This window comes from Helianthus annuus, chromosome 7 (genome assembly GCF_002127325.2).
Source record: "Helianthus annuus cultivar XRQ/B chromosome 7, HanXRQr2.0-SUNRISE, whole genome shotgun sequence".
In the NCBI taxonomy this organism is placed as follows: domain Eukaryota; kingdom Viridiplantae; phylum Streptophyta; class Magnoliopsida; order Asterales; family Asteraceae; genus Helianthus; species Helianthus annuus.
This window is the reverse complement of record NC_035439.2, coordinates 144,696,125-144,707,508: the sequence shown is the minus strand read 5'-3', so window position 1 is coordinate 144,707,508 and position 11,384 is coordinate 144,696,125. Positions and strand designations below refer to the sequence as shown.

The 11,384-nt window shown below is 40.4% G+C and overlaps 1 protein-coding gene across 1 annotated transcript; it reads left to right on the top strand.

Moving 5' to 3' along the window:
* The first annotated feature begins 458 nt into the window (after positions 1 to 458).
* On the top strand, positions 459 to 2,856 carry LOC110869070 (G-type lectin S-receptor-like serine/threonine-protein kinase LECRK3). The gene is given in 1 exon segment (XM_022118364.2): positions 459 to 2,856. A coding segment is annotated over 1 exon segment (2,388 nt). The 5' UTR covers positions 459 to 461; the 3' UTR covers positions 2,850 to 2,856.
* Positions 2,857 to 11,384: the final 8,528 nt, after the last annotated feature.

The following is an 11,384-nucleotide window of genomic DNA, read 5'->3' as shown; positions in this document are numbered from 1 at the left end:
ATAGTGTGTAATCTAGGCATAGAGACTTTCGCTTCTATTTCTACTTCGTTGATCTAGACTTTCGCTCCTACTTCGTTAATAATACGGACTATGACAGGATAATTAGACAAGTAAAGAAAGACTTCTTCAACTTATTTCCTTGTCACCGTAAGCATTCTTAAGACACCTCATTTTGTTTTAGGGGGACATTCTGTCTTATATATATGCTGTCCAGAAATGGTCCACAGTTTATATGTGGAAATTCTAATGTGGGCCTGTGTTCCATGTTACTTTCTTCTTATGGAATTGAAATGTCAAGATCAATCCTTTACAACCACATTCGAACTCAAGACTTGTTCAACTTCTTTATTATTGAAACTTCAATTATTTGCATGGCAAGAAAAACTTTGTTGACTAGTTAAAATCTTTGTCTTTATAGCTGGTACGGTTTTCATATCGTAGTAGTGCACATCATTTCAGCTATGGCTAGAGTCCTATATCTCATTCTTTCAACCATCTTTCTACCCTTTTCGATTGTAGCACAACAAATAAATGGAAACGGTTCTATACCAGTGGGTGCATCCCTCATAGCAACATACAATGGCACACCATGGCTCTCACCTTCGGGTGATTTTGCCTTTGGGTTCAAACAAATTCAGCAAAAAGATAGCTTTCTATTATCCATATGGTACGACAAGATACCTGAGAATACCGAAGTCTGGTATCCAAAAGATGGTCCTATGGTGCCTAGAGGATCAAAAGTTGAGCTAACAAATGGGCGTGGGCTCGTACTGAGTGATCCTCAAGGTAAAGAGATATGGACTTCTGGGTCCAATAACTCTGAGCTTGCATATGGTTTTATGAACGATACTGGTAATTTTGTAATTGTTGATAGCATTTCTCGCAAGATCTGGGAGAGCTTTCGCTTTCCAACAGATACCATACTGCCTACTCAGGTTATGGAGAGAGCTGAAGAGATCAATTCAAAGATAAGCGAAACAAACTTCTCTACCGGAAGATTCCAGTTGCGTTTGCTTAAAGATGGCAATCTTATTCTTAGAAAACGCGATATACCATCTGGAATTTTATATAATGTGTACTATAGAAGTGGCACTCGTGATGACTCCAATGCGACGAATTCAGGTTTACAAGTGATCTTTGATGAGACCGGATACATGTATATATTGAGAAGAAGTGGCCAAATTTTTGAACTTAATCAAAAAGATGCACTCCCTTCTAAACTTTATTATCAAAGAGCAACTCTAGATTCTGATGGGGTTTTCACTCAATATTTCCACCTCAAGAATCCTACTGGCAATACAAGTTGGGAAGTTTTATGGTCCCTGCCAAAAAACATATGTAACCGGATCGATGGAACTGACGGTAGCGGAGCTTGTGGTCTTAACAATGTTTGCAGCCTTGATGTTAATCTTGCAAACTGTGAGTGCCCACAAGGATTCTCTTTGCTTGATCCCAATGATCCAAATGGAGATTGCAAGCCTGATTTCACTCCAACCTGCGATGAAGGCTATGATAGAGAGCGATTTGGTTTCATCGAGCTCACTAACATTGATTGGCCAGAATCTGACTATGTTCGTGTGCAGCCGACTACAGAAGAAAATTGCAAAACTTTCTGCCTACAAGATTGTTTTTGTGCTGTTGCAATTTATAGGGACAAACAATGTTGGAAGAAGAAGCTTCCACTCTCAAATGGAAAGAAGGATCCTTCACTAGTTGTGAAGGCCTTCCTGAAATCTCGAAAAGGTGACTTTTACCAACCACCCCCTTCTGTATTTTCACCAAAACATAAAAGTCAGAGAAGCTTGATAGTTATGATCTTAAGTGCATGTGTGCTTGTAATTTTCTTATCCAATGGTGTGATTTGCATGGTCTTCTTTCGGATATACAAGAGGACCACCAAAAATCATTACCCAAGTAACAAATCTGTTGATACCAATCTGCCTTGTTTCACCTATCAAGAATTGGTTGAAGCTACTAACGGGTTCAAGGATGAACTAGGAAAGGGTGCTTTCGGGATAGTCTATAAAGGCGTAATAGGGGAAACAACCGTGGCAGTGAAGAAGTTAGACAGGGTTTTGAAAGATGGTGAAAAGGAATTCTAGACCGAGGTCAATGCTATTGCAAAGACTCATCACAAAAATTTGGTCCAACTTCTTGGTTTTTGTGATGATGGTGATCAACGGCTATTGGTTTATGAGTACATGAGTAATGGCACATTGGCAGGCTTTCTTTTTGGAGACATGAGACCGAGTTGGAAACTAAGAAGTGATGTTATTGTTGGCATCGCAAAGGGACTTGCATACCTCCATGAAGAATGTAGTACCCAAGTCATCCACTGTGACATAAAGCCTCAAAACATACTTCTTGATGATTGCTACAATGCTAAAATTTCTGACTTTGGATTGGCAAAGCTTTTGATGATGGATCAAAGTCGAACGAGTACTGGAATACGAGGAACAAAAGGATATGTTGCTCCTGAATGGTTTAGGAGCACCCCGATCACAGTAAAAGTTGATGTCTATAGCTTTGGTGTGTTGCTACTAGAGATGATTTCATGCAGAAAGAGTGTGGTTATTAACGAGAGTGATTCTAAGGATGTGGTGGTGGTTTTAACTGATTGGGCATGGGATTGCTACCAAGAAGGTAGACTGGAAGTGTTTCTTGAGAATGATTTGGAGGCCTTAGATGACTACAAGAGGCTAACGATGTTTGTTAAGGTTGGGCTTTGGTGCGTACAAGAAAACCCTTCAATGCGGCCAACCATGAGGAAGGTTATCCAGATGCTTGAAGGCGTTGTTGAAGTAAACGAACCTCAATGTCCATTCCCTTTCTCTGTTACCTATAATTAATCATCAAATTTCCATGCCATGCTATTTGCCGACCTGGTAGTTTGTTCTTTATTTTGGTATTTATGGTTAAAAAATAATGCGTTCGCGACATTCAACTGGTTGCGTTTAGATCCATTTGGCAAATAATATAGTTGTAGAGTGTAGGTCCCTTTTTCACGGAGGATAACGAACCTAAACCTTGTTATACAAACCTACTAGCGAGTGCGGAATCCCAGCTAGCAAGCAAACCGAGTTAGTAGCAAGTAGAGAAACAAACACACAAGTTCACCGATTAACACAACTTGTATTAATGCAATGAGGGTTCGGTTACAAGCTCAATGTTTACAGAAATGTTCTATAAACTCTCAAAGTGTGTGAGTGTTTCGGACAGGATGCTCTCTGCTGTGTGTCTCTCTGTGTGACTTTTCTGTGTGCATCTGTCTTAAACTCAACACTGCATGGGTATATATATACCCAGCCTAGCATGTCTGATCGAAGGATCTGATAGATGGTCCGAAGGATCATCTATCGAAGACCAAGTATTCGAAAGATCATCAAGGACCTCGAAAGATTACCTTTCGAGGTCTATGATTCGAACCATATCTTTCGATGAGGTCGGAGGATCCACATTATCCTTCGACCTCTTATCCTTCGACACAGTACATCTTTCAACTGTTGACTAAGTCAAACCAGGAGGACGGTTGACTTTGTCAACTTACAGGACTGACAAGGACATCGTTTACATACAGACAAAGTACAGACACAAGTGCACCAACAAACTCCCCCTTGGCTGTAGCTTTGTCTTTATCTTCTATAGTTGTAGACTCGTCTCGAATTTCGACGGTCTTTGGTCTTCGAGTTCTCAAAAACTGATGTCCCTTCAAGTCTTCATTGTCGGAGGATCTTCAAAGTCTTCACGTCTTGAAAGCAGAGAGTGTATCAACAAACTACCCGTATCATATAGGAAGTGTGTTGACAAACTCCCCCTTAACATAAGCTCCCCCTTGAGTTATGCTCGTGAATGACTTGATCTTTACGAAGTGAGATCCTTGTGGTGTTGATGATGGCCAGCGGCAACTCGATCATCTTCATCAGTTGAGTGCCTTCACGTCATGTCTTGATTCCAGAGCTTGTCATCGACCATGTTCTCCTAGCCTTTAGAATCTGCACATGCAAGAAATCTAAACGCGTAATGAGAACAACTGCTTGGAATATAGTTAGCATAAACAAATGACACACGGATGACCATGTCACAATCAAACACCGTCCGACAGTCTGAAAGTTTTTCAAATTTATCAATTTCAGATTTTAACTTTCAAAACATGCAAATTTTGACCGTTTATGAAGATTTAGTCAGTTCGGTTTTCAGTCAGGTTTCAGGTAACGAAGACTTGAGCTCCAACATCGTACGATCGAAAATAAAGTAGAAAGAAAATCTTTTTGGCTTTTATAAAGTTTATATTAAAACAAGCCTAAAATCTTTTTGGTATTTTTGAAATTAAAAGCCAACAATTTAAAATCCTTTGAGTGTTATCAAACGACATCACCGCTAATGTCGTGCTGATATGCACCAAACGACGAAACTGTTTAAAAGAAATAATAACAGTTAATAACAGTTAAGCAGTACATAAATATTTACAGACATTCTTTTTGCGAGTTTCGAGGGTAAGAGAATCATATCAGTGTACGGTCATGCCAAAACACTCTTGTTGTTCAGTTAGTTAACATTAAGATAAGCATCCTATAACAATTATCGGTATTGTTGTCCACTTAAGCTCAACTTATCAGATGTAATCATGGCGAGGGGATACGTTAAGGTATGATTTATACTTACCGACCGGTGTTCATCCACATCACGACACATTCCCGTATCAAGGTATGCACGAGAGTTCATCTTACCGGTGAGTATACCGATTATCATCTGTTTGACCGTATAAATTGTGAGATACTCACTTATTTTGATTTGAAAACAAGTCCTATGTGATATAATCACTTATTGATGAGGAACTTGATTTTCGTATGCATGAGGGCACAGGTGCAAGTCCGTGAACAGGTCAGTACTTCCGTACAGCAGAGAGACGAACTTGACACCCGGATAAATGTGATATTTTATCACTTATTTGATATGGACATGTGATTGTTTATCACTTATTGAGGTCGAATGCAGTATGTATTATGTACACGTATGTATAGTATCATGGAAGATCTAGACTTGCGTCCCCGTTATTTTTCGGTAAAAGATACAACCATGATACCCAGATGATAAGCAGCATAAAGACCGAATATCTCAGAACCTCGGCAATCTATCAAACGAAATTTCGGTACTAAGACCATATGCCAATGAATGGTTCCCACCTGGTCTTCAGTCCATTAAGATTTATATCACCCTGCACACTTTAAAATGATTGTGAGCCTACCGATACATCTTATATAGAGCTGCTTATCGTTTTTCATTTAATGTTTAAAGAGGTATGGATAGACCACTGATGTACTATCATTTTCTCTTTTGCTCGCCAGGAAACTCATTTTTGTTTTTCTATTGTTTTTGTGTTTTTGAAATTTTTCGATGTTTTTGGATTTTCAGATTTTTGGATTTACTCCCCCTAAAATCAATAAACTAAGACAAATTTAAAACACAAAGGTATTTACAAAAATGATTTTCCGATGTTGGTTTTACTCTTGCTTGACCTTAATGCCGTTTACCAATAATAAGAAATCAAATCTAGATTTGTCAAAAGCTTTGGTAAATAAGTCGGCACGTTGGTCATCGGTGTGGACCTTAACAACATCGATTAGCCTTTTCTCAAAGCAATCACGTATGAAGTGATATTTGATTTCGATGTGTTTGGTCTTTGAATGCTGCACAGGATTTTTAGTGATATCTAAAGCAGCAGAATTATCAACGTAAATAGGAGTAGTTAGGAATTCAAAACCGTAGTCCCGCATTTGTTGTTGAATCCAAAGAACTTGGGAGCAACAACTTGAGGCAGCAATGTATTCAGCTTCGCATGTTGATGTAGCTACACACGTCTGCTTCTTGCACTACCATGTGACTAGGCGATTTCCTAAGAACTGACATCCAGCCGTTGTGGATTTACCGTCGATTTTGCATCCGCCAAAATCAGAATCACTGAAAGCTACCAATTCAAAGTTATTATCCCTAGGGTACCACAGACCGGTGTCAGGGTACGCCTTCAAATAACGAAAAATCCTTTTAACAGCAGCAAGATGTGAGGCCTTCGGGTTAACTTGATATCTGGCAAGCAGGCATGTTGGGTACATTATGTCTGGCCTTGATGCTGTGAGGTACATAAGAGATCCGATCATAGCGCGATAGTTTGAGGGACTAACAGCTTCTCCCTTCAAATCTGGAGTAATTCCGTGATTAGTTGGCAATGGGGTACCAATGGGCGTTGCATCAGACATCTGGAACCGGCTCAAGATGTCACCAACATATTTAGTCTGATGGATGAATATCCCAGACTCCGTTTGTTGTACTTGTAGGCCCAAGAAGAAAGTCATTTCCCCTATAGCACTCATCTCGAATTTATCCTGCATAATGCGCTCGAATTCCCTACACAAGACATCATTAGTAGAACCAAAAATAATGTCATCAACGTATACCTGTACCAGAAGAAGATCTCCATCTTGTTCCTTGATGAAAAGAGTACAGTCGATAAGACCTCTACGAAAACCGTTCTCCAACAGATAGTGAGATAAGGTTGCATACCAAGCTCGCGGTGCTTGATGAAGACCATAAAGAGCTTTGTTTAGCAACCAAACCCGATCGGGATGGATAGGATCTTCAAAACCTGGAGGCTGTTCGACGTACACCTCTTCTTCAACCACACCATGTAAAAATGCACTTTTCACGTCCATCTGATAAACCTTGAATCCTTTGAAGGACGCATAGGCTAGAAAGATTCGAATTGCTTCGAGACGTGCCACTGGTGCATAGACTTCGTTGTAGTCGATCCCTTCAATCTGACGAAAACCCTGAACGACTAAACGTGCTTTGTTTCGGATAACAACTCCGCGGTCATCCTTTTTGCATTTGAAAACCCAACGGGTACCAATCTTCTTGTATCCAGCAGGTTTCTCTACGAGTTTCCAGACACCCAGCTTCTGGAACTGTTGCAGTTCTTCCTGCATTGCTTCAACCCAAGCGTTATCTTTCAAGGCTTCTTTCCACGTTCTTGGTTCTTCTTGTGAGACATAACACGCGAAGGACCAATCGTTTTGTTGCCCGGATTCTCGAATAGCTGCATACAAGCCTGCATTGTTGTTGTTTCGCAACATGTTTCTTGTTTGAACGCCACTTTGCACATTTCCAATGATGTTTTGTTGAGGATGGGTATTATGAATCCTTGTTTCTGGATTATCTGGAACTGGAACATTTATACCCAGATTGTTGAGATTAAGATCAACAACCAAATCAAGACCCGGAATTGACGAAGAGGATGATGCAGTAGCCTCAGCTGTCCTATGGGCATCCACCGGAGGAGTACCCTCTGAAGTACCATGAACTGCTGTTGTAGGAGCTTCCTGATCTGCATCTAGAAATTCATCATCCTCTGAAGATTCGTTCAATTCGTTTGCATCATGAAAATCCTCATTGTTGAGAGTATTGTTGTTCACCGAAGAAGATGGTTCTTGATTCACAAGAATTGGACGAACCACCGGTGAAACTGTTGCATTGTCACTCTCGAAAAACATCCTAGCCGCAGCATTTTCTTCAACGGCTTCAGCATTGATCGAATTGAAAAAGTCATCGTACTCAAACATCCAAGGTTGACCCGGATTTTTGACTGGCAAGGTGTGCCTTTGTACTCTGACCTCAGACCATTCCTCGACCCTTTTAGTCTCTAGATTCCAGACTCGTAAGTTAGGGGTGGCATACCCAAGAAAGTATCCATCAATTGCTCTTGCCCCAAACTTTCCATTAGGATCGATGATTGTGCATGGAGCTCCAAACGGTTCTAGATAAGACAAATCTGGTTTCCGTTTTTGAAGAAGCTCAAAGCAGGTCTTGTTGTGTCTTTTGACTGTAAGGACTCTGTTCAATGTGTAACATGCAGAGGCCACAGCTTCAGTCCAGAATGGAATGGGCAACTGTGATTCTACCAACATTGTCCTAGCAGTCTCGATCAATGTGCGGTTCTTACGTTCAGCGACACCATTCTGTTGAGGAGTATAAGCTGCACTAAACTCATGAAGAATACCCTTTGAAGTGCAGAACTCCGCCATGGAATGATTCTTAAATTCAGTACCATTGTCGCTACGTATCTGCCTAACCTTCAACTTATACAAATTCTCAATCTGAATGATCAAGTTTTTGATGATGCCAAAGGTTTCATTCTTGTGTGCCATGAACGCAACCCAAGAAAATCTTGAATAATCATCAGTAACCACGAGGCAGTATTGATCACCCCGAATACTCTTGTGCTTGACAGGACCGAACAAATCCATGTGCAAGCGTTCAAGAGGAACTGCCACCGTGTTGATCTTCTTTGTAGGGTGCTTCTTCTTTGTTTGCTTTCCTTTCTGGCACGAAACACAGACGTCTTGAAGATGGAAATTTTTGAGGGGAACACCATTCACCAATTCATTTGAAACCAAATGATTCATTTTGCGTAAGTGAATGTGACCCATTCGTCTGTGCCAAGAGATAGTGTCTTTTTCTGTGGCTTTGGAAACGAAACAAGTTGCTTGTGCAGACGTAGTAATAGCTTGGCTCATGTCAAGGACGTACAAATCATTTATCCTTGGAGCCGACAAGAGAATCCATTCTTTTGGAATTTTGAAGCCGGGTTTCAGCACATAACATCCATTAGCATCAAAGTGTACTGAAAATTTCTTGTCACAAATTTGAGAAACACTAAGAAGATTGTGATCAAGTTGTTGCACAAAATTGATCTTGTCAAAGCTGACAATCCCGTTAGATATCATTCCTTCACCCGTTATATATCCACCCTTATCTCCAGCAAAAGCAACATAACCTCCTCTAATAGATTTAACGTCGTAGAGAAGCTTTATGTCGCCTGTCATGTGCCTGGATGCCCCACTATCAACAATCCAGTGACTACTGATAGTTCCTCCTGAAGCACCCTGCACATGAACTCAAATGAATTAGTTGGAGATGGGGACCCAAGCCATTGTGGTCTTGGGTCTTCCATTTTCATCAATGACAATAACTTCTTGTCTTTGATGGTTGGTGAATTGTGATGGTCCCCCTGATTCAGTAACCGATTTAGGTTTCCATGTCTGTTTTGTTTTACCAGTATCTTTCTTTAAAATTTTAACTTCTTGATTGTTTGAAATTGTAGAAGTTTCTGGTTTTACAGCAACAGATTGTTTTTGAACCACATCAGTTTTAATTGCTTTTTCAATTTTCTTGACCTGTTGCCTTTTCTGTTTCTTTTCCCTTTCTTTTACAAGTCGGGGATCTTGTTTTATGGAAACAGTTGGCTTATGGTCAGTTTTGCCACGGGGATCATCAACCTTTCCTTTTTGTTTATGAAGATATGGACAATTACGAATAATATGTCCAATGGTTCCACATTCAAAACATGATCTTCGTTCTACAAACCCCGAAGAATCATGTGATCGTCTAGCCGATGATGTTGAACTTTGTGAACCCGAGGTACTAGGTTTTGAACTGCTTGGTTCATTTCTTTTCTCGACAATAGCTTTCTTGACAAAATCTAAGTTAGATTGATTTTCAAACTTTTCAATTTTGTCCGTTCCCGTCGATTTCACAAAGTTGACCTTTTTCTTCTTCTTTTGGTTCGGCTTCTTGTTAGCTTGAGCCGGTGTTTTACCTTTGGGTTTGGTGTGATTTTGCTGTGTTGGCACTGTTGGTAATTTCTTGTTACCAAATTGTTTTCGAATTTCAGCCTTTGGAATAGGAGGACACTGTGTAACTGTAACTTTAGGTCCTGCCTTTCCCAAGAACTTACTCGTCGAATTCTCAAAGACTTTGCAGATTAAGGATTGATTAACATTCTTAATGGGAAAATCTTTGTCTGAGTAAATTTTATCATCACCAACTAGAGTGTACAGCAAATTCACACTCTCCGGCTCTTCTGCAGATGAGGACTCAGTTGCAATAGTCTTAGCGGGTTGTACAGGAGGATCACATAGAATGTGATTCTCAAGAGGTATGTCCTCATTTTTGACTACCGCATCAGACTTTGCTGGGACAGTATCATCAGATTCATCATCAGACGAATCAGCATCCTCAATCACAACTGGAGGATCTTGATTCTGTTCAGCACTCACAAATGTATCTGCTGACACATCTGAATCTGAGGATACTTCCTTTTGGTATCCGAGTCCTGCAGCAAACTCCTTAACATCTAGAGGCACAGAAGGTTCAAAGAATACACTGTCCTCTTCATCAGGCATGGCGTCATAATTATGTCTCACTGGTGGTGGACACTTCTTGTAGCCTATGCATGTGACATCTCTCTTTTCCTTCTGAACATCAATGATGTGATCTAACACATAGCTAGAGCTCAAATAACTGTCTAGCTTGAGTTGGATCGCATCACTTTCGGTTTTCACACAAGCCATCTCTTTTTGCATTGTTTCAAGACGAGAGATATACAAATTAATGTCCGTCTGTTTTCTTGAAACCATTTTTGTCAATTCAGTTTTATCTTTCTTTAATGTTTCAATCATTGACTTAAATTCTTTTTCATGGTTTTCATGAAACATGTTGGCTTCTGTGCATTTTGAGAGATCCACAGTCAATTTCTGATTGTGGAGAAAGGTCACATCATATTTTTCTTGCAAAGCGTCATGCTTACTTTGCAAGTCACTCAAATTCTCATTCACAGTAGTATGTTTGTCTTGCAAGTCAAACAAACTAGCTTGTAAAGCATCATGTTTGCCTTGCAACTCAGACATACTTTTCTCCAGATCAGCACATCTAGCATGCAACCTAGCACATTCATCACAATTAACAGCAGTGGGTTCATCGACACATACCTGACTTGATGAACCTTCGACATTAGCCATAAAGGCTGAATGGAGAGAAGATGAAGTATAAGCAGCTTGATCCACCAGAATAGATCTTCTTTGAGTTTCTGCTGCAGCTTCCTCCAAAAGTTCATCAATATCTGCATCGATTGCTGCATTTGATGTCTCACCCATATGATCATCACCAGAATTGGATGATTCTTCATCAGCACTCCTGCTATAACCAGAAGAGTCTTCATCTTCAGACGATTCACCACCACTGGCAGAAGATTCTCTACCACTGGTGTGAACTAACTCTTTCACAATTTGAGCAAAACATGCTGTTCCATCAGGAGCATCACCACCCAACTGGATTGACCAGTCACAACCTTCATCCACCTGAACTGCAAGTGCTCGGTTGGTTTGGTTATTTGCAGGCACCAATGAACGCTCAGTGTTTCTGTTCTGATTCTGCTGGTTGCCTCGGTTTCTGAAGGGATTTTGATTCCCGTGCTGTGCTGGCTTTGTACATTCCCTTTTAAAGTGGCCCCGTTCACCACAGTTGAAGCACTTAACAGCCTGCTTATCGAACCC